The sequence below is a fragment of the Protomyctophum parallelum genome, assembly GCF_964188405.1.
Source record: "Protomyctophum parallelum genome assembly, chromosome: 17".
Lineage (NCBI taxonomy): Eukaryota > Metazoa > Chordata > Actinopteri > Myctophiformes > Myctophidae > Protomyctophum > Protomyctophum parallelum.
In genome coordinates this window covers 46,623,354-46,647,315 of record NC_139719.1, presented here as the reverse complement: position 1 = coordinate 46,647,315, position 23,962 = coordinate 46,623,354, and the positions used below count along the sequence as shown (strand labels likewise).

At 42.3% G+C, this 23,962-nt stretch overlaps 2 protein-coding genes across 2 annotated transcripts in view; both read right to left on the bottom strand.

Moving 5' to 3' along the window:
* The window catches only part of LOC310874815 (GTPase IMAP family member 8-like), a gene marked incomplete at both ends in the record, with an annotated part of 389,544 nt that overhangs the window by 161,402 nt on the left and 204,180 nt on the right, over nucleotides 1–23,962 (bottom strand). The window lies entirely within an intron of this gene.
* The window catches only part of afap1l2 (actin filament associated protein 1-like 2), a gene marked incomplete at its 5' end in the record, with an annotated part of 59,806 nt that overhangs the window by 23,579 nt on the left and 12,265 nt on the right, over nucleotides 1–23,962 (bottom strand). The window contains 5 exons of the mRNA XM_083786767.1: nucleotides 1,027–1,102; nucleotides 1,713–1,796; nucleotides 2,904–3,086; nucleotides 4,780–5,060; nucleotides 6,162–6,306. Coding sequence (XP_083642893.1) covers nucleotides 1,027–1,102; nucleotides 1,713–1,796; nucleotides 2,904–3,086; nucleotides 4,780–5,060; nucleotides 6,162–6,306 — 769 coding nt within the window. The remainder of the gene's footprint in view (nucleotides 1–1,026; nucleotides 1,103–1,712; nucleotides 1,797–2,903; nucleotides 3,087–4,779; nucleotides 5,061–6,161; nucleotides 6,307–23,962) is intronic.

Here is a 23,962-nt window from a genome sequence, read left to right as displayed (position 1 = left end):
ACCCTCAAAGCTGGACATACTGTAGGAAGCGCCCCCTCAAATAGATATAGAGCGTCGCAGTCCCTCCCCCTTTCAGAACAACGAGTGGCCCAGGAAATGAAAACCCAATGCATTTCTCCCATAGGCATTTCTTATTTAATTTATTTAAAGACCTTTTATGCGTCGTACGAAGCCAACTCTTGTCGTGACAAATCATGACAACAACACACAATTTTTCGGGCCAAACAAATAATTACAAAGAAGAAAAACAACAAAAAAAAGTGTTGTAACCTGCCGTTTTTTTCTACTTTCTAATTCTTTGTTTGGTCCAAAAAATTGTGTGTGTCGTCATGATTTGTCACGACAAGAGTTGGCTTTGTACGACGCTTAACAGATTCTGTACATAGGACGTCTGAGAACGTCATAAGGACCCCGAAATATTAGTACAATGGACGTGTGAGGACGTCCCAGCGACGCGGGGCGAGATAAGAATATTCAGAATTTTTCCTTTTTTTTTTTTTTGGCATTTCGCTTTTCGCTTGCCGTATGCTAACGCTCAGTGCAACTATTAGCTTGTCATTGACTCCCATGTTAGCGCGGCGGAAAGAATGACTCGTATCTCCTAATCCAGGGCGCTCTCCGCGGTGATGAATGGATCGATATGCTGGCGCTTCATTTCTGCTCCTCATCCGTCTCTCCCGCAAAATATGAACGTTTTTTGGAGCGTAAAACAATATATTAAGATGATCGGGGATGTGAGGTCCCTTTGTAAAGTCAACGTTTTTAGGAAAGTGTTTCCTGTTTCATGGCTTTCAAAGTAAAAGCGATCAGACAACTCTGGCACTCTATAGCCTTTATTTTGAAGGCACTTCCTGTACTAAATGTGTTAAAAGGTCTTTAAATAAATTAAATAAGAAATGCCTATGGGAGAAATGCATTGGGTTTTCATTTCCTGGGCCACTCGTTTTTCTGAAAGGGGGAGGGACTGCGACGCTCTATAATGGATAAAAACACACATGAATGAATAAAATAAAATAAAAATCTCACCATCTTTGGCGTCAGGAGTGTCTGCGTGGCTGTCTGTGCTGCTGCTGCCGCTCTCCGAGGCACTGAGCTCCCCCTGCTGGACACAATGGTGTATTGTTTATTATTAAATAATGACGTTAATGACGTTCCCAGACGTACGACGTCTGGGAACGTCGTACGTCTGGGAACGTCGTAGCTAATCCAACCGACGGATCTCCACGACCGTCTACACGGCCGTCCTAGCGCCTTTTCATTGATATCAAACGAGAGAAAATATATTCAGGTTATTTTGGCCTCTCCTTCTGCAATGTACTCCTTGCTGTTGGCGCGCGCGTGCTGCCGTTCAATTCCCCGTTTAGCGATCGGAAAGAAAGGCTCGTCAATGGGAGTCAATGGGAGTCAGTGGGAGTCAATGGGCGTCAGTGGGAGTCAATGGGAGTCAATGGGCGTCAGTGGGTGTCAATGGGCGTCAATGGGCGTCAATGGGAGTCAATGGGAGTCAATGGGCGTCAATGGGAGTCAATGGGAGTCAATGGGAGTTAATTGGAGTCAATGGGAGTCAATGGGAGTTAATTGGAGTCAATGGGCGTCAATGGGACTCAATGGGAGTCAATGGGAGTTTTAGAAATTAATGTCCTATGCTAAATACTGTATTACAGTGAATGTACCGTGGTATATTACAGTAATCTATTACAGTAATCTCTAACCTTGGTACAGATGAGTCTAGGAGAGTCAGAGGTCACGTGGGGGTCACCGCTCTCTGCCGGCCGAGGACTGATGTCCTGAATGACCTGGAGGAGAGGAGCACGCACGCACGCACACGCACACACACAAGACACGCACGCACACACACGTGCACGCACACACACAAGACACGCACGCACGCACACGTGCACGCACACAAGACACGCACGCACCGCACGCACCACACACATACACACGTTGTGAAGAACATCGCCAGGTGCAGTGCAAAGACACACAACCTCCAACATGTTAGAAGCTTGTAGATCTTGTAGATCTTGTAGATCTGCTGTTTTCAGCCAGGTGTAAAATGACTCGTACTGGATCTCTGGTCCACTAGTCAGTTCCCTTCCTGACGTGTTAGTCTAGTTTTTAGCCGTAAATCGTCATTCATCGTAGCTTATAGTTTTCATTTAGTTTCCGTTTAGTTTTCGTCAGTGAAAAAAGGTCGTTGATGAAACATTTCTCGTCTTAGTTTTGGTCGACCAAAACAACACTGGCCTGCTCCCTGCTGTGCAGTCCCCGGTCCAGGTCTAGGTCCAGGTCCAGGTCTTACCCTGAGCCACTCCTCTCCTCCAGGTCTTACCCTGAGCCACTCCTCAGCCTGCTCTCTGCTCTGCAGTCCCAGTCCCAGTCCCAGGTCCAGATCCAGGTCCAGGTCTTACCCTGAGCCACTCCTCGGCCTGCTCCCTGCTCTGCAGCCCCAGTCCCCGGTCCAGGTCTAGGTCTAGGTCCAGGTCCAGGTCTTACCCTGAGCCTCTCCTCTCCTCCAGGTCTTACCCTGAGCCACTCCTCGGCCTGCTCCCTGCTGTGCAGTCCCAGTCCCCGGTCCAGTCCCAGGTCTAGGTCCAGGTCCAGGTCTTACCCTGAGCCACTCCTCGGCCTGCTCCCTGCTCTGCAGCCCCAGTCCCAGGTCCAGGTCCAGGTCCAGGTCTTACCCTGAGCCACTCCTCGGCCTGCTCCCTGCTCTGCAGCCCCAGTCCCCGGTCCAGGTCCAGGTCTTACCCTGAGCCACTCCTCGGCCTGCTCCCTGCTGTGCAGCCCCAGTCCCCGGTCCAGTCCCCGGTCCAGGTCCAGGTCTTACCCTGAGCCACTCCTCGGCCTGCTCCCTGCTCTGTAGTCCCAGTCCCCGGTCCAGGTCCAGGTCCAGGTCTTACCCTGAGCCACTCCTCGGCCTGCTCCCTGCTCTGCAGCCCCAGGACGATGGCCTCTCCTCCCAGAGGGATGACCTTCAGCTTGTGCTCCTTCCTCCTGGTTGGCTGTTTGTCCTTGTAGACCACGCTGCAGCCCTGCAGGCTGACGTCCAGCAGGGGGAGCTGTTCCTTACTGCTCTTATAGCACTGAGGAGAGATCATTACATCATCATTACATCATGATTACATCATCATTACATCATCATTACAGCAGGGGGAGCTGTTCCTTACTGCTCTTATAGCACTGAGGAGAGATTACATCATCATTACATCATCATTACAGAGATCATTACATCATCATTACAGAGATCATTACATCATCATTACAGAGATCATTACATCATCATTACAGAGATCATTACATCATCATTACAGAGATCATTACATCATCATTACAGAGATCATTACATCATCATTACAGAGATCATTACATCATCATTACATCATCATTACAGAGGTCATTACATCATCATTACATCATCATTACATCATCATTACAGAGATCATTACATCATCATTACAGAGATCATTACATCATCATTACAGAGGTCATTACATCATCATTACAGAGATCATTACATCATCATTACAGAGGTCATTACATCATCATTACATCATCATTACAGAGGTCATTACATCATCATTACATCATCATTACATCATCATTACAGAGATCATTACATCATCATTACAGAGGTCATTACATCATCATTACATCATCATTACAGAGATCATTACATCATCATTACAGAGATCATTACATCATCATTACATCATCATTACATCATCATTACATCATCATTACAGAGATCATTACATCATCATTACAGAGATCATTACATCATCATTACAGAGATCATTACATCATCATTACATCATCATTACATCATCATTACAGCAGGGGGAGCTGTTCCTTACTGCTCTTATAGCACTGAGGAGAGACCATTACATCATCATTACATCATCATTACATCATCATTACATCATCATTACATCATCATTACATCATCATTACAGAGATCATTACATCATCATTACAGAGATCATTACATCATCATTACAGAGATCATTACATCATCATTACAGAGATCATTACATCATCATTACAGAGATCATTACATCATGATTACAGCAGGGGGAGCTGTTCCTTACTGCTCTGATAGCACTGAGGAGAGATCATTACATCATCATTACACTGAGGAGAGATCATTACATCATCATTACAGAGATCATTACATCATCATTACATCATCATTACATCATCATTACACTGAGGAGAGATCATCACATCATCATTACATAGACAGCTCAGTGGCCTTGTGGTTAGAGTGTCCGCCCTGAGACTGGGAGGTTGGGGTTCGACCCCCGGCCGGGTCATACCAAAGACTGTAAAAATAGGACCCAGTGACTCAAGGGTTGGATTGGGGGTATAAGTCCCTGTGAAAATATAAATCAATATAACGCTTGGAGGCACACAGCGCTGTAAAATACCATAATAGATGGTTGTGTTGAGACTCTGGACATGACAGAACACAGTGCTGATTTAGGCCCTGTTATCTGCATGGTGCTGATCCACTGACAGAGAAAACGTAACAAATAGGGATGCACCGAACAGGACATTCTTGGCCGAAACCGAATATGATTAATGATTAATCTTTTTTTCCAATATTAGGCTGCAGAAATGCACTGGGCCATCCGGTCTAGTGTATTGGTCCTCCCACTCACCAGGAGGCGCTGTTCCCTGACCACACACAGCTGCTTGGCCCACTGGCCCATTTATAACTACACATCCCACAATGCACTGGGCCATCCGGTCTAGTGTATTGGTCCTCCCACTCACCAGGAGGCGCTGTTCCCTGACCACGCACAGCTGCTTGGCCCACTGGCCCAGCCACTTCTTCCTCCACAGGAAGGCGCAGATGCGCGCGTCCTTCATCAGCTCGATGCTGGCCTCCGCCGACGGCCACTGGTGCTGCTGCGCCGCCTCGCCTCCCGCTGGGGGCGTGGCCCACGCCGCCGCCGTGGGGGGGGGAGGGGGCGTGGCCGCCGAGCACTTCCCGCGGGTCACTTCCTCCTCGTCGTACGACTCGTAGGAGCTGCTGACCGCCTCGCCGTCGTCGTCTGCAGGGGGGAGGGGGGGGGGGTTCAAAGGTCATGTTAACTATTTTTTTTTTTTTTTTTTATAATTATTTTATCCCACGATTCTGTAACCCCATTTTTCACCCCTGTGTCAATCATCTAATGTGATCCTGGGCTCTACACACCCTCCACCAACCTAGTCCCCATATATGGGGGACAAGGGGAGACCAACCTAGTCCCCATATATGGGGGACAAGGGGAGACCAACCTAGTCCCCATATATGGGGACAAGGGGAGACCAACCTAGTCCCCATATATGGGGGACAGGGGGAGACCAACCTAGTCCCCATATATGGGGGACAAGGGGAGACCAACCTAGTCCCCATATATGGGGAACAAGGGGAGACCAACCTAGTCCCCATATATGGGGGACATGGGGAGACCAACCTAGTCCCCATATATGGGGGACAAGGGGAGACCAACCTAGTCCCCACATATGGGGGACAAGGGGAGACCAACCTAGTCCCCATATATGGGGGACAAGGGGAGACCAACCTAGTCCCCATATATGGGGGACAAGGGGAGACCAACCTAGTCCCCATATATGGGGGATAAGGGGAGACCAACCTAGTCCCCATATATGGGGGACAAGGGGAGACCAACCTAGTCCCCATATATGGGGGATAAGGGGAGACCAGCCTAGTCCCCATATATGGGGGACAAGGGGAGACCAACCTAGTCCCCATATATGGGGGACAAGGGGAGACCAACCTAGTCCCCATATATGGGGGACAAGGGGAGACCAACCAACACGGGGAGAACATGCAAACTCCACTCATTCTTATTGGCTAAAGGACTTATTTTAACCCGTTCTGGGCGGGTGTTTTTTAAAGCATTATGTCATGCTTTGGCTGTTGACAAATAGCTATTTTTCAATAGCTTAAATTGTAAGTATTTATAGAACACCAAAAGGGGTTCCTGCCCCAAAATGGGTAAATCTGATAGGTCCAGAGAGATCATGTGATTTCTGTGAGATTTGGAATATTCTGATTGGACGGACGGACAGACAGACGGACAGACGGACGGACAGACGGACGGACGGATGGATGGACAGACAGACGGACGGACAGACATAATCTTAACCATTGATGGTCTGTTCGTAGGGCTGGGCCTCTTCATAGTAACCGTCGACACACTCCGTTGGGGTGGGGGGAGGTGGAGAAACAGCGCCCTCTGGTGGAGGGACTGGAGTAGCGGGCAGAGGGAACGGCTCCCGGACAACTAGACCCTAAAAAACAAAACAATAAAAAACAGAGAAATAAAAAAACAAACAGCAATTTATAAAAATATAAAAACAATATAAAACAGGACAAAAAAAACATATTGTGTGTGCACAGAGTTTGAGAGGGGGAGAGGTGGTGGAGTTAGCTGCTTTAGCAGACAGTTTGAGAGGGGGAGAGGTGGTGGAGTTAGCTGCTTTATAGCAGACAGTTTGAGAGGGGGAGAGGTGGTGGAGTTAGCTGCTTTATAGAAGACAGTTTGAGAGGGGGAGAGGTGGTGGAGTTAGCTGCTTTAGCAGACAGTTTGAGAGGGGAAAAGGTGGTGGAGTTAGCTGCTTTATAGCAGACAGTTTGAGAGGGGGAGAGGTGGTGGAGTTAGCTGCTTTATAGCAGACAGTTTGAGAGGGGGAGAGGTGGTGGAGTTAGCTGCTTTATAGCAGACAGTTTGAGAGGAGGAGAGTTGGTGGAGATAGCTGCTTTATAGCAGACAGTTTGAGAGGGGGAGAGTTGGTGGAGTTAGCTGCTTTATAGCAGACAATTTGAGAGGGGGAGAGGTGGTGGAGTTAGCTGGTTTATAGCAGACAGTTTGAGAGGGGGAGAGGTGGTGGAGTTAGCTGCTTTATAAAACAGTTTGAGAGGGGGAGAGGTGGTGGAGTTAGCTGCTTTATAGCAGACAGTTTGAGAGGGGGAGAGGTGGTGGAGTTAGCTGCTTTAGCAGACAGTTTGAGAGGAGGAGAGGTGGTGGAGTTAGCTGCTTTATAGCAGACAGTTTGAGAGGGGGAGAGGTGGTGGAGTTAGCTGCTTTATAAAAGAAAGTTTGAGAGGGGGAGAGGTGGTGGAGTTAGCTGCTTTATAGCAGACAGTTTGAGAGGGGGAGAGGTTGTGGAGTTAGCTGCTTTATAGCAGACAGTTTGAGAGGGGGAGAGCTGGTGGAGTTAGATGCTTTATAGCAAACAGTTCGAGAGGTCGTGGAGATAGCTGCTTTATAGCAGACAGTTTGAGAGGGGGAGAGGTGGTGGAGTTAGCTGCTTTAGCAGACAGTCCCCCCCACCCCCTCCCCCCCAGAAGCAAAGATGTGAGTTTAAAAACGTTCGCTCTGAATTAAAGAATTATATTCAAAGATTTGCACCACATTGCCACAATTTAAAACAATAAAAAATAGCAGATCTACAAGCTCGTATAGCGCGCTACGAGCTTGTAGATCTGCTATTTTTCAATAGCTAAAGTATATAACATAATTCTATAAACATTAAAAGGGGATCCCGCCCAGAATGGGTTAAAGATTCTCCGTCAGGTTAAGATGTGTGTGTGTGTGTGTGTGTGTGTGTGTGTGTGTGTGTGTGTGTGTGTGTGTGTGTGTGTGTGTGTGTGTGTGTGTGTGTGTGTGTGTGTGTGTGTGTGTTTTCATCAACGTAGTTTTTCCACTGAATGTTTTACATAAAAACCAGTGTTTTAGTTTGGATTACAGTTATTATTATAATAATAATAATTATTATTATTATAATTATTCTGCACGTACAGATGTGACAACCTGCTGACTGAGCTGAACGTGATCCTGACAAAATGTCTGACATCAGCGAGTCCCCTCCCCTCTCCTCCCCTCCCCTCCCCTCCCCTCCCCTCCCCTCCCCTCCCCTCCCCTCCCCTCCCCCTCCTGGGCACCGGACTGGTAATCCAGTCGCAGTGTGCCGCGGGTTCGACTCCCGAACCCGACACGGCCTTTACTGCATGTCATCCCCCATCTCTCTCCCGTTTCCTGTCAGCCTACTGTCTGTCCCTTCAAAAATCAATAAAAGGCGTAAGCCGCAAAAAAATATCTTAAAAAAAAAAAAAAAAAAAAAAAAAAAAGGTCCCCGGTTCGATCCCTGTGGGCTCCTCCCCCAGAGTTAGAGGTTCCCGGTTCGATCCCTGTGGGCTCCTCCCCCAGAGTTAGAGGTTCCCGGTTCGATCCCTGTGGGCTCCTCCCCCAGAGTTAGAGGTTCCCGGTTCGATCCCTGTGGGCTCCTCCCCCAGAGTTAGAGGTTCCCGGTTCGATCCCTGTGGGCTCCTCCCCCAGAGTTAGAGGTTCCCGGTTCGATCCCTGTGGGCTCCTCCCCCAGAGTTAAAGGTCCCTGGTTCGATCCCTGTGGGCTCCTCCCCCAGAGTTAAAGGTCCCTGGTTCGATCCCTGTGGGCTCCTCCTCCAGAGTTAGAGGTCCCCGGTTCGATCCCTGTGGCTCCTCCCCCAGAGTTAGAGGTTCCCGGTTCGATCCCTGTGGGCTCCTCCCCCAGAGTTAGAGGTTCCCGGTTCGATCCCTGTGGGCTCCTCCCCCAGAGTTAGAGGTTCCCGGTTCGATCCCTGTGGGCTCCTCCCCCAGAGTTAGAGGTTCCCGGTTCGATCCCTGTGGGCTCCTCCCCCAGAGTTAGAGGTTCCCGGTTCGATCCCTGTGGGCTCCTCCCCCAGAGTTAAAGGTCCCTGGTTCGATCCCTGTGGGCTCCTCCCCCAGAGTTAAAGGTCCCTGGTTCGATCCCTGTGGGCTCCTCCCCCAGAGTTAGAGGTCCCCGGTTCGATCCCTGGCTCCAACCAGAGTCAGTGTGGAAGTGTCCTTGAGCAAGACTCTGAACCCCTGATTGCTCCTGATGTGCAGGTTGGTGCCTTGCATGGTTTCCTCCACCATCGGTGTGTGAAAGTGTGTGTGTGTGTCTATGTAAAGGTGTGTGAATGGGTGAATGTAATGCACAATCTATCTAAAGGTGTGTGAATGTGTGTGTGAATGGGTGAATGTAATGCACAATCTATGTAAAGGTGTGTGAATGGGTGAATGTAATGCACAATCTATCTAAAGGTGTGTGAATGTGTGTGTGAATGGGTGAATGTAATGCACAGTCTATGTAAAGGTGTGTGAATGTGTGTGTGAATGGGTGAATGTAATGCACAGTCTATGTAAAGGTGTGTGAATGGGTGAATGTAATGCACAATCTATGTAAAGGTGTGTGAATGGGTGAATGTAATGCACAGTCTATGTAAAGGTGTGTGAATGTAATGCACAGTCTATGTAAAGGTGTGTGAATGTAATGCACAGTCTATGTAAAGGTGTGTGAATGTAATGCACAGTCTATGTAAAGGTGTGTGAATGTAATGCACAGTCTATGTAAAGGTGCGTGAATGTAATGCACAGTCTATGTAAAGGTGTGTGAATGTAATGCACAGTCTATGTAAAGGTGTGTGAATGTAATGCACAGTCTATGTAAAGGTGTGTGAATGTAATGCACAGTCTATGTAAAGGTGTGTGAATGTAATGCACAGTCTATGTAAAGGTGTGTGAATGTAATGCACAGTCTATGTAAAGGTGTGTGAATGTAATGCACAGTCTATGTAAAGGTGTGTGAATGTGTGTGTGAATGGGTGAATGTAATGCACAGTCTATGTAAAGGTGTGTGAATGGGTGAATGTAATGCACAATCTATGTAAAGGTGTGTGAATGGGTGAATGTAATGCACAGTCTATGTAAAGGTGTGTGAATGTAATGCACAGTCTATGTAAAGGTGTGTGAATGTAATGCACAGTCTATGTAAAGGTGTGTGAATGTAATGCACAGTCTATGTAAAGGTGCGTGAATGTAATGCACAGTCTATGTAAAGGTGTGTGAATGTAATGCAGTCTATGTAAAGGTGTGTGAATGTAATGCACAGTCTATGTAAAGGTGTGTGAATGTAATGCACAGTCTATGTAAAGGTGTGTGAATGTAATGCACAGTCTATGTAAAGGTGTGTGAATGTAATGCACAGTCTATGTAAAGGTGCGTGAATGTAATGCACAGTCTATGTAAAGGTGTGTGAATGTAATGCAGTCTATGTAAAGGTGTGTGAATGTAATGCACAGTCTATGTAAAGGTGTGTGAATGTAATGCACAGTCTATGTAAAGGTGTGTGAATGTAATGCACAGTCTATGTAAAGGTGTGTGAATGTAATGCACAGTCTATGTAAAGGTGTGTGAATGTAATGCACAGTCTATGTAAAGGTGTGTGAATGTGTGTGTGAATGGGTGAATGTAATGCACAGTCTATGTAAAGGTGTGTGAATGGGTGAATGTAATGCACAATCTATGTAAAGGTGTGTGAATGGGTGAATGTAATGCACAGTCTATGTAAAGGTGTGTGAATGTAATGCACAGTCTATGTAAAGGTGTGTGAATGTAATGCACAGTCTATGTAAAGGTGTGTGAATGTAATGCACAGTCTATGTAAAGGTGCGTGAATGTAATGCACAGTCTATGTAAAGGTGTGTGAATGTAATGCACAGTCTATGTAAAGGTGTGTGAATGTAATGCACAGTCTATGTAAAGGTGTGTGAATGTAATGCACAGTCTATGTAAAGGTGTGTGAATGTAATGCACAGTCTATGTAAAGGTGTGTGAATGTAATGCACAGTCTATGTAAAGGTGTGTGAATGTAGTGCACAGTCTATGTAAAGGTGCGTGAATGTAATGCACAGTCTATGTAAAGGTGTGTGAATGTAATGCACAGTCTATGTAAAGGTGTGTGAATGTAATGCACAGTCTATGTAAAGGTGTGTGAATGTAATGCACAGTCTATGTAAAGGTGTGTGAATGTAATGCACAGTCTATGTAAAGGTGTGTGAATGTAATGCACAGTCTATGTAAAGGTGTGTGAATGTAATGCACAGTCTATGTAAAGGTGTGTGAATGTGTGTGTGAATGGGTGAATGTAATGCACAGTCTATGTAAAGGTGTGTGAATGGGTGAATGTAATGCACAATCTATGTAAAGGTGTGTGAATGGGTGAATGTAATGCACAGTCTATGTAAAGGTGTGTGAATGTAATGCACAGTCTATGTAAAGGTGTGTGAATGTAATGCACAGTCTATGTAAAGGTGTGTGAATGTAATGCACAGTCTATGTAAAGGTGCGTGAATGTAATGCACAGTCTATGTAAAGGTGTGTGAATGTAATGCAGTCTATGTAAAGGTGTGTGAATGTAATGCACAGTCTATGTAAAGGTGTGTGAATGTAATGCACAGTCTATGTAAAGGTGTGTGAATGTAATGCACAGTCTATGTAAAGGTGTGTGAATGTAATGCACAGTCTATGTAAAGGTGTGTGAATGTAATGCACAGTCTATGTAAAGGTGTGTGAATGTAATGCACAGTCTATGTAAAGGTGTGTGAATGTAATGCACAGTCTATGTAAAGGTGTGTGAATGTAATGCACAGTCTATGTAAAGGTGTGTGAATGTGTGTGTGAATGGGTGAATGTAATGCACAGTCTATGTAAAGGTGTGTGAATGGGTGAATGTAATGCACAATCTATGTAAAGGTGTGTGAATGGGTGAATGTAATGCACAGTCTATGTAAAGGTGTGTGAATGTAATGCACAGTCTATGTAAAGGTGTGTGAATGTAATGCACAGTCTATGTAAAGGTGTGTGAATGTAATGCACAGTCTATGTAAAGGTGCGTGAATGTAATGCACAGTCTATGTAAAGGTGTGTGAATGTAATGCACAGTCTATGTAAAGGTGTGTGAATGTAATGCACAGTCTATGTAAAGGTGTGTGAATGTAATGCACAGTCTATGTAAAGGTGTGTGAATGTAATGCACAGTCTATGTAAAGGTGTGTGAATGTAATGCACAGTCTATGTAAAGGTGTGTGAATGTAGTGCACAGTCTATGTAAAGGTGCGTGAATGTAATGCACAGTCTATGTAAAGGTGTGTGAATGTAATGCACAGTCTATGTAAAGGTGTGTGAATGTAATGCACAGTCTATGTAAAGGTGTGTGAATGTAATGCACAGTCTATGTAAAGGTGTGTGAATGTAATGCACAGTCTATGTAAAGGTGTGTGAATGTAATGCACAGTCTATGTAAAGGTGTGTGAATGTAATGCACAGTCTATGTAAAGGTGTGTGAATGTGTGTGTGAATGGGTGAATGTAATGCACAGTCTATGTAAAGGTGTGTGAATGGGTGAATGTAATGCACAATCTATGTAAAGGTGTGTGAATGGGTGAATGTAATGCACAGTCTATGTAAAGGTGTGTGAATGTAATGCACAGTCTATGTAAAGGTGTGTGAATGTAATGCACAGTCTATGTAAAGGTGTGTGAATGTAATGCACAGTCTATGTAAAGGTGCGTGAATGTAATGCACAGTCTATGTAAAGGTGTGTGAATGTAATGCACAGTCTATGTAAAGGTGTGTGAATGTAATGCACAGTCTATGTAAAGGTGTGTGAATGTAATGCACAGTCTATGTAAAGGTGTGTGAATGTAATGCACAGTCTATGTAAAGGTGTGTGAATGTAATGCAGTCTATGTAAAGGTGTGTGAATGTAATGCACAGTCTATGTAAAGGTGTGTGAATGTAATGCACAGTCTATGTAAAGGTGTGTGAATGTAATGCACAGTCTATGTAAAGGTGTGTGTGAATGGGTGAATGTAATGCACAGTCTATGTAAAGGTGTGTGAATGGGTGAATGTAATGCACAATCTATGTAAAGGTGTGTGAATGGGTGAATGTAATGCACAGTCTATGTAAAGGTGTGTGAATGTAATGCACAGTCTATGTAAAGGTGTGTGAATGTAATGCACAGTCTATGTAAAGGTGTGTGAATGTAATGCACAGTCTATGTAAAGGTGCGTGAATGTAATGCACAGTCTATGTAAAGGTGTGTGAATGTAATGCACAGTCTATGTAAAGGTGTGTGAATGTAATGCACAGTCTATGTAAAGGTGTGTGAATGTAATGCACAGTCTATGTAAAGGTGTGTGAATGTAATGCACAGTCTATGTAAAGGTGTGTGAATGTAATGCACAGTCTATGTAAAGGTGTGTGAATGTAATGCACAGTCTATGTAAAGGTGTGTGAATGTGTGTGTGAATGGGTGAATGTAATGCACAGTCTATGTAAAGGTGTGTGAATGGGTGAATGTAATGCACAATCTATGTAAAGGTGTGTGAATGGGTGAATGTAATGCACAGTCTATGTAAAGGTGTGTGAATGTAATGCACAGTCTATGTAAAGGTGTGTGAATGTAATGCACAGTCTATGTAAAGGTGTGTGAATGGGTGAATGTAATGCACAGTCTATGTAAAGGTGTGTGAATGTAATGCACAGTCTATGTAAAGGTGTGTGAATGTAATGCACAGTCTATGTAAAGGTGTGTGAATGGGTGAATGTAATGCACAGTCTATGTAAAGGTGCGTGAATGTAATGCACAGTCTATGTAAAGGTGTGTGAATGTAATGCACAGTCTATGTAAAGGTGTGTGAATGTAATGCACAGTCTATGTAAAGGTGTGTGAATGTAATGCACAGTCTATGTAAAGGTGTGTGAATATAATGCACAGTCTATGTAAAGGTGTGTGAATGTAATGCACAGTCTATGTAAAGGTGTGTGAATGTAATGCACAGTCTATGTAAAGGTGTGTGAATGTAATGCACAGTCTATGTAAAGGTGCGTGAATGTAATGCACAGTATGTAAAGGTGTGTGAATGTAATGCACAGTCTATGTAAAGGTGTGTGAATGTAATGCACAGTCTATGTAAAGGTGTGTGAATGTAATGCACAGTCTATGTAAAGGTGTGTGAATGTAATGCACAGTCTATGTAAAGGTGTGTGAATGTAGTGCACAGTCTATGTAAAGGTGCGTGAATGTAATGCACAGTCTATGTAAAGGTGTGTGAATGTAATGCACAGTCTATGTAAAGGTGTGTGAATGTAATGCACAGTCTATGTAAAGGTGTGTGAATGTAATGCACAGTCTATGTAAAGGTGTGTGAATGTAATGCACAGTCTATGTAAAGGTGTGTGAATGTAATGCACAGTCTATGTAAAGGTGTGTGAATGTAATGCACAGTCTATGTAAAGGTGTGTGAATGTAACGCACAGTCTATGTAAAGGTGTGTGAATGTAGTGCACAGTCTATGTAAAGGTGCGTGAATGTAATGCACAGTCTATGTAAAGGTGTGTGAATGTAATGCACAGTCTATGTAAAGGTGTGTGAATGTAATGCACAGTCTATGTAAAGGTGTGTGAATGTAATGCACAGTCTATGTAAAGGTGTGTGAATGTAATGCACAGTCTATGTAAAGGTGTGTGAATGTAATGCACAGTCTATGTAAAGGTGTGTGAATGTAATGCACAGTCTATGTAAAGGTGTGTGAATGTAATGCACAGTCTATGTAAAGGTGTGTGAATGTAATGCACAGTCTATGTATAGGTGTGTGAATGTAATGCACAGTCTATGTAAAGGTGTGTGAATGTAATGCACAGTCTATGTAAAGGTGTGTGAATGTAGTGCACAGTCTATGTGAAGGTGCGTGAATGTAATGCACAGTCTATGTAAAGGTGTGTGAATGTAATGCACAGTCTATGTAAAGGTGTGTGAATGTAATGCACAGTCTATGTAAAGGTGTGTGAATGTAATGCACAGTCTATGTAAAGGTGTGTGAATGTAATGCACAGTCTATGTAAAGGTGTGTGAATGTAATGCACAGTCTATGTAAAGGTGTGTGAATGTAATGCACAGTCTATGTAAAGGTGTGTGAATGTGTGTGTGAATGGGTGAATGTAATGCACAGTCTATGTAAAGGTGTGTGAATGGGTGAATGTAATGCACAATCTATGTAAAGGTGTGTGAATGGGTGAATGTAATGCACAGTCTATGTAAAGGTGTGTGAATGTAATGCACAGTCTATGTAAAGGTGTGTGAATGTAATGCACAGTCTATGTAAAGGTGTGTGAATGTAATGCACAGTCTATGTAAAGGTGCGTGAATGTAATGCACAGTCTATGTAAAGGTGTGTGAATGTAATGCACAGTCTATGTAAAGGTGTGTGAATGTAATGCACAGTCTATGTAAAGGTGTGTGAATGTAATGCACAGTCTATGTAAAGGTGTGTGAATGTAATGCACAGTCTATGTAAAGGTGTGTGAATGTAATGCACAGTCTATGTAAAGGTGTGTGAATGTAATGCACAGTCTATGTAAAGGTGTGTGAATGTAATGCACAGTCTATGTAAAGGTGTGTGAATGTAATGCACAGTCTATGTAAAGGTGTGTGAATGTGTGTGTGAATGGGTGAATGTAATGCACAGTCTATGTAAAGGTGTGTGAATGGGTGAATGAAATGCACAATCTATGTAAAGGTGTGTGAATGGGTGAATGTAATGCACAGTCTATGTAAAGGTGTGTGAATGTAATGCACAGTCTATGTAAAGGTGTGTGAATGTAATGCACAGTCTATGTAAAGGTGTGTGAATGTAATGCACAGTCTATGTAAAGGTGCGTGAATGTAATGCACAGTCTATGTAAAGGTGTGTGAATGTAATGCACAGTCTATGTAAAGGTGTGTGAATGTAATGCACAGTCTATGTAAAGGTGTGTGAATGTAATGCACAGTCTATGTAAAGGTGTGTGAATGTAATGCACAGTCTATGTAAAGGTGTGTGAATGTAATGCACAGTCTATGTAAAGGTGTGTGAATGTAGTGCACAGTCTATGTAAAGGTGCGTGAATGTAATGCACAGTCTATGTAAAGGTGTGTGAATGTAATGCACAGTCTATGTAAAGGTGTGTGAATGTAATGCACAGTCTATGTAAAGGTGTGTGAATGTAATGCACAGTCTATGTAAAGGTGTGTGAATGTAATGCACAGTCTATGTAAAGGTGTGTGAATGTAATGCACAGTCTATGTAAAGGTGTGTGAATGTAATGCACAGTCTATGTAAAGGTGTGTGAATGTGTGTGTGAATGGGTGAATGTAATGCACAGTCTATGTAAAGGTGTGTGAATGGGTGAATGTAATGCACAATCTATGTAAAGGTGTGTGAATGGGTGAATGTAATGCACAGTCTATGTAAAGGTGTGTGAATGTAATGCACAGTCTATGTAAAGGTGTGTGAATGTAATGCACAGTCTATGTAAAGGTGTGTGAATGTAATGCACAGTCTATGTAAAGGTGCGTGAATGTAATGCACAGTCTATGTAAAGGTGTGTGAATGTAATGCACAGTCTATGTAAAGGTGTGTGAATGTAATGCACAGTCTATGTAAAGGTGTGTGAATGTAATGCACAGTCTATGTAAAGGTGTGTGAATGTAATGCACAGTCTATGTAAAGGTGTGTGAATGTAATGCAGTCTATGTAAAGGTGTGTGAATGTAATGCACAGTCTATGTAAAGGTGTGTGAATGTAATGCACAGTCTATGTAAAGGTGTGTGAATGTAATGCACAGTCTATGTAAAGGTGTGTGAATGTGTGTGTGAATGGGTGAATGTAATGCACAGTCTATGTAAAGGTGTGTGAATGGGTGAATGTAATGCACAATCTATGTAAAGGTGTGTGAATGGGTGAATGTAATGCACAGTCTATGTAAAGGTGTGTGAATGTAATGCACAGTCTATGTAAAGGTGTGTGAATGTAATGCACAGTCTATGTAAAGGTGTGTGAATGTAATGCACAGTCTATGTAAAGGTGTGTGAATGTAATGCACAGTCTATGTAAAGGTGTGTGAATGTAATGCACAGTCTATGTAAAGGTGCGTGAATGTAATGCACAGTCTATGTAAAGGTGTGTGAATGTAATGCACAGTCTATGTAAAGGTGTGTGAATGTAATGCACAGTCTATGTAAAGGTGTGTGAATGTAATGCACAGTCTATGTAAAGGTGTGTGAATGTAATGCACAGTCTATGTAAAGGTGTGTGAATGTAATGCACAGTCTATGTAAAGGTGTGTGAATGTAATGCACAGTCTATGTAAAGGTGTGTGAATGTAATGCACAGTCCATGTAAAGGTGTGTGAATGTAATGCACAGTCTATGTAAAGGTGTGTGAATGTAATGCACAGTCTATGTAAAGGTGTGTGAATGTGTGTGTGAATGGGTGAATGTAATGCACAGTCTATGTAAAGGTGTGTGAATGGGTGAATGTAATGCACAATCTATGTAAAGGTGTGTGAATGGGTGAATGTAATGCACAGTCTATGTAAAGGTGTGTGAATGTAATGCACAGTCTATGTAAAGGTGTGTGAATGTAATGCACAGTCTATGTAAAGGTGTGTGAATGTAATGCACAGTCTATGTAAAGGTGTGTGAATGTAATGCACAGTCTATGTAAAGGTGTGTGAATGTAATGCACAGTCTATGTAAAGGTGTGTGAATGTAATGCACAGTCTATGTAAAGGTGTGTGAATGTAATGCACAGTCTATGTAAAGGTGTGTGAATGTAATGCACAGTCTATGTAAAGGTGTGTGAATGTGTGTGTGAATGGGTGAATGTAATGCACAGTCTATGTAAAGGTGTGTGAATGGGTGAATGTAATGCACAATCTATGTAAAGGTGTGTGAATGGGTGAATGTAATGCACAGTCTATGTAAAGGTGTGTGAATGTAATGCACAGTCTATGTAAAGGTGTGTGAATGTAATGCACAGTCTATGTAAAGGTGCGTGAATGTAATGCACAGTCTATGTAAAGGTGTGTGAATGTAATGCACAGTCTATGTAAAGGTGTGTGAATGTAATGCACAGTCTATGTAAAGGTGTGTGAATGTAATGCACAGTCTATGTAAAGGTGTGTGAATGTAATGCACAGTCTATGTAAAGGTGTGTGAATGTAATGCAGTCTATGTAAAGGTGTGTGAATGTAATGCACAGTCTATGTAAAGGTGTGTGAATGTAATGCACAGTCTATGTAAAGGTGTGTGAATGTAATGCACAGTCTATGTAAAGGTGTGTGAATGTGTGTGTGAATGGGTGAATGTAATGCACAGTCTATGTAAAGGTGTGTGAATGGGTGAATGTAATGCACAATCTATGTAAAGGTGTGTGAATGGGTGAATGTAATGCACAGTCTATGTAAAGGTGTGTGAAGGTAATGCACAGTCTATGTAAAGGTGTGTGAATGTAATGCACAGTCTATGTAAAGGTGTGTGAATGTAATGCACAGTCTATGTAAAGGTGCGTGAATGTAATGCACAGTCTATGTAAAGGTGTGTGAATGTAATGCACAGTCTATGTAAAGGTGTGTGAATGTAATGCACAGTCTATGTAAAGGTGTGTGAATGTAATGCACAGTCTATGTAAAGGTGTGTGAATGTAATGCACAGTCTATGTAAAGGTGTGTGAATGTAATGCACAGTCTATGTAAAGGTGTGTGAATGTGTGTGTGAATGGGTGAATGTAATGCACAGTCTATGTAAAGGTGTGTGAATGGGTGAATGTAATGCACAATCTATGTAAAGGTGTGTGAATGGTGAATGTAATGCACAGTCTATGTAAAGGTGTGTGAATGTAATGCACAGTCTATGTAAAGGTGTGTGAATGTAATGCACAGTCTATGTAAAGGTGTGTGAATGGGTGAATGTAATGCACAGTCTATGTAAAGGTGTGTGAATGTAATGCACAGTCTATGTAAAGGTGTGTGAATGTAATGCACAGTCTATGTAAAGGTGTGTGAATGGGTGAATGTAATGCACATTCTATGTAAAGGTGCGTGAATGTAATGCACAGTCTATGTAAAGGTGTGTGAATGTAATGCACAGTCTATGTAAAGGTGTGTGAATGTAATGCACAGTCTATGTAAAGGTGTGTGAATGTAATGCACAGTCTATGTAAAGGTGTGTGAATGTAATGCACAGTCTATGTAAAGGTGTGTGAATGTAATGCACAGTCTATGTAAAGGTGCGTGAATGTAATGCATGCACAGTCTATGTAAAGGTGCGTGAATGTAATGCACAGTCTATGTAAAGGTGTGTGAATGTAATGCACAGTCTATGTAAAGGTGTGTGAATGTAATGCACAGTCTATGTAAAGGTGTGTGAATGTAATGCACAGTCTATGTAAAGGTGCGTGAATGTAATGCACAGTCTATGTAAAGGTGCGTGAATGTAATGCACAGTCTATGTAAAGGTGTGTGAATGTAATGCACAGTCTATGTAAAGGTGTGTGAATGTAATGCACAGTCTATGTAAAGGTGTGTGAATGTAATGCACAGTCTATGTAAAGGTGTGTGAATGTAATGCACAGTCTATGTAAAGGTGTGTGAATGTAATGCACAGTCTATGTAAAGGTGTGTGAATGTAATGCACAGTCTATGTAAAGGTGTGTGAATGTAATGCACAGTCTATGTAAAGGTGTGTGAATGTAATGCACAGTCTATGTAAAGGTGTCGTGAATGTAATGCACAGTCTATGTAAAGGTGTGTGAATGTAATGCACAGTCTATGTAAAGGTGTGTGAATGTAATGCACAGTCTATGTAAAGGTGTGTTGAATGTAATGCACAGTCTATGTAAAGGTGTGTGAATGTAATGCACAGTCTATGTAAAGGTGTGTGAATGTAATGCACAGTCTATGTAAAGGTGTGTGAATGTAATGCACAGTCTATGTAAAGGTGTGTTGAATGTAATGCACAGTCTATGTAAAGGTGTGTGAATGTAGTGCACAGTCTATGTAAAGGTGGTGAATGTAATGCACAGTCTATGTAAAGGTGTGTGAATGTAATGCACAGTCTATGTAAAGGTGTGTGAATGTAGTGCACAGTCTATGTAAAGGTGTGTGAATGTAATGCACAGTCTATGTAAAGGTGTGTGAATGTAATGCACAGTCTATGTAAAGTGTGTGAATGTAATGCACAGTCTATGTAAAGGTGTGTGAATGTAATGCACAGTCTATGTAAAGGTGTGTGAATGTAATGCACAGTCTATGTAAGGTGTGAATGTAATGCACAGTCTATGTAAAGGTGTGTGAATGTAATGCACAGTCTATGTAAAGGTGTGTGAATGTGTGTGTGAAAGGGTGAATGTAATGCACAGTCTATGTAAAGGTGTGTGAATGGGTGAATGTAATGCACAATCTATGTAAAGGTGTGTGAATGGGTGAATGTAATGCACAGTCTATGTAAAGGTGTGTGAATGTAATGCACAGTCTATGTAAAGGTGTGTGAATGTAATGCACAGTCTATGTAAAGGTGTGTGAATGTAATGCACAGTCTATGTAAAGGTGCGTGAATGTAATGCACAGTCTATGTAAAGGTGTGTGAATGTAATGCACAGTCTATGTAAAGGTGTGTGAATGTAATGCACAGTCTATGTAAAGGTGTGTGAATGTAATGCACAGTCTATGTAAAGGTGTGTGAATGTAATGCACAGTCTATGTAAAGGTGTGCTGAATGTAATGCACAGTCTATGTAAAGGTGTGTGAATGTAATGCACAGTCTATGTAAAGGTGTGTGAATGTAATGCACAGTCTATGTAAAGGTGTGTGAATGTAATGCACAGTCTATGTAAAGGTGTGTGAATGTGTGTGTGAATGGGTGAATGTAATGCACAGTCTATGTAAAGGTGTGTGAATGGTGAATGTAATGCACAATCTATGTAAAGGTGTGTGATGGGTGAATGTAATGCACAGTCTATGTAAAGGTGTGTGAATGTAATGCACAGTCTATGTAAAGGTGTGTGAATGTAATGCACAGTCTATGTAAAGGTGTGTGAATGTAATGCACAGTCTATGTAAAGGTGCGTGAATGTAATGCACAGTCTATGTAAAGGTGTGTGAATGTAATGCACAGTCTATGTAAAGGTGTGTGAATGTAATGCACAGTCTATGTAAAGGTGTGTGAATGTAATGCACAGTCTATGTAAAGGTGTGTGAATGTAATGCACAGTCTATGTAAAGGTGTGTGAATGTAATGCACAGTCTATGTAAAGGTGTGTGAATGTAGTGCACAGTCTATGTAAAGTGCGTGAATGTAATGCACAGTCTATGTAAAGGTGTGTGAATGTAATGCACAGTCTATGTAAAGGTGTGTGAATGTAATGCACAGTCTATGTAAAGGTGTGTGAATGTAATGCACAGTCTATGTAAAGGTGTGTGAATGTAATGCACAGTCTATGTAAAGGTGTGTGAATGTAATGCACAGTCTATGTAAAGGTGTGTGAATGTAATGCACAGTCTATGTAAAGGTGTGTGAATGGGTGTGTGAATGGGTGAATGTAATGCACAGTCTATGTAAAGGTGTGTGAATGGGTGAATGTAATGCACAATCTATGTAAAGGTGTGTGAATGGGTGAATGTAATGCACAGTCTATGTAAAGGTGTGTGAATGTAATGCACAGTCTATGTAAAGGTGTGTGAATGTAATGCACAGTCTATGTAAAGGTGTGTGAATGTAATGCACAGTCTATGTAAAGGTGCGTGAATGTAATGCACAGTCTATGTAAAGGTGTGTGAATGTAATGCACAGTCTATGTAAAGGTGTGTGAATGTAATGCACAGTCTATGTAAAGGTGTGTGAATGTAATGCACAGTCTATGTAAAGGTGTGTGAATGTAATGCACAGTCTATGTAAAGGTGTGTGAATGTAATGCAGTCTATGTAAAGGTGTGTGAATGTAATGCACAGTCTATGTAAAGGTGTGTGAATGTAATGCACAGTCTATGTAAAGGTGTGTGAATGTAATGCACAGTCTATGTAAAGGTGTGTGAATGTGTGTGTGAATGGGTGAATGTAATGCACAGTCTATGTAAAGGTGTGTGAATGGGTGAATGTAATGCACAATCTATGTAAAGGTGTGTGAATGGGTGAATGTAATGCACAGTCTATGTAAAGGTGTGTGAATGTAATGCACAGTCTATGTAAAGGTGTGTGAATGTAATGCACAGTCTATGTAAAGGTGCGTGAATGTAATGCACAGTCTATGTAAAGGTGTGTGAATGTAATGCACAGTCTATGTAAAGGTGTGTGAATGTAATGCACAGTCTATGTAAAGGTGTGTGAATGTAATGCACAGTCTATGTAAAGGTGTGTGAATGTAATGCACAGTCTATGTAAAGGTGTGTGAATGTAATGCACAGTCTATGTAAAGGTGTGTGAATGTAATGCACAGTCTATGTAAAGGTGTGTGAATGTGTGTGTGAATGGGTGAATGTAATGCACAGTCTATGTAAAGGTGTGTGAATGGGTGAATGTAATGCACAATCTATGTAAAGGTGTGTGAATGGGTGAATGTAATGCACAGTCTATGTAAAGGTGTGTGAATGTAATGCACAGTCTATGTAAAGGTGTGTGAATGTAATGCACAGTCTATGTAAAGGTGTGTGAATGGTGAATGTAATGCACAGTCTATGTAAAGGTGTGTGAATGTAATGCACAGTCTATGTAAAGGTGTGTGAATGTAATGCACAGTCTATGTAAAGGTGTGTGAATGGGTGAATGTAATGCACAGTCTATGTAAAGGTGCATGAATGTAATGCACAGTCTATGTAAAGGTGTGTGAATGTAATGCACAGTCTATGTAAAGGTGTGTGAATGTAATGCACAGTCTATGTAAAGGTGTGTGAATGTAATGCACAGTCTATGTAAAGGTGTGTGAATGTAATGCACAGTCTATGTAAAGGTGTGTGAATGTAATGCACAGTCTATGTAAAGGTGTGTGAATGTAATGCACAGTCTATGTAAAGGTGTGTGAATGTAATGCACAGTCTATGTAAAGGTGCGTGAATGTAATGCACAGTCTATGTAAAGGTGTGTGAATGTAATGCACAGTCTATGTAAAGGTGTGTGAATGTAATGCACAGTCTATGTAAAGGTGTGTGAATGTAATGCACAGTCTATGTAAAGGTGTGTGAATGTAATGCACAGTCTATGTAAAGGTGTGTGAATGTAGTGCACAGTCTATGTAAAGGTGCGTGAATGTAATGCACAGTATATGTAAAGGTGTGTGAATGTAATGCACAGTCTATGTAAAGGTGTGTGAATGTAATGCACAGTCTATGTAAAGGTGTGTGAATGTAATGCACAGTCTATGTAAAGGTGTGTGAATGTAATGCACAGTCTATGTAAAGGTGTGTGAATGTAATGCACAGTCTATGTAAAGGTGTGTGAATGTAATGCACAGTCTATGTAAAGGTGTGTGAATGTAGTGCACAGTCTATGTAAAGGTGCGTGAATGTAATGCACAGTCTATGTAAAGGTGTGTGAATGTAATGCACAGTCTATGTAAAGGTGTGTGAATGTAATGCACAGTCTATGTAAAGGTGTGTGAATGTAATGCAGTCTATGTAAAGGTGTGTGAATGTAATGCACAGTCTATGTAAAGGTGTGTGAATGTAATGCACAGTCTATGTAAAGGTGTGTGAATGTAATGCACAGTCTATGTAAAGGTGTGTGAATGTGTGTGTGAATGGGTGAATGTAATGCACAGTCTATGTAAAGGTGTGTGAATGGGTGAATGTAATGCACAATCTATGTAAAGGTGTGTGAATGGGTGAATGTAATGCACAGTCTATGTAAAGGTGTGTGAATGTAATGCACAGTCTATGTAAAGGTGTGTGAATGTAATGCACAGTCTATGTAAAGGTGTGTGAATGGTGAATGTAATGCACAGTCTATGTAAAGGTGTGTGAATGTAATGCACAGTCTATGTAAAGGTGTGTGAATGTAATGCACAGTCTATGTAAAGGTGTGTGAATGGTGAATGTAATGCACAGTCTATGTAAAGGTGCGTGAATGTAATGCACAGTCTATGTAAAGGTGTGTGAATGTAATGCACAGTCTATGTAAAGGTGTGTGAATGTAATGCACAGTCTATGTAAAGGTGTGTGAATGTAATGCACAGTCTATGTAAAGGTGTGTGAATGTAATGCACAGTCTATGTAAAGGTGTGTGAATGT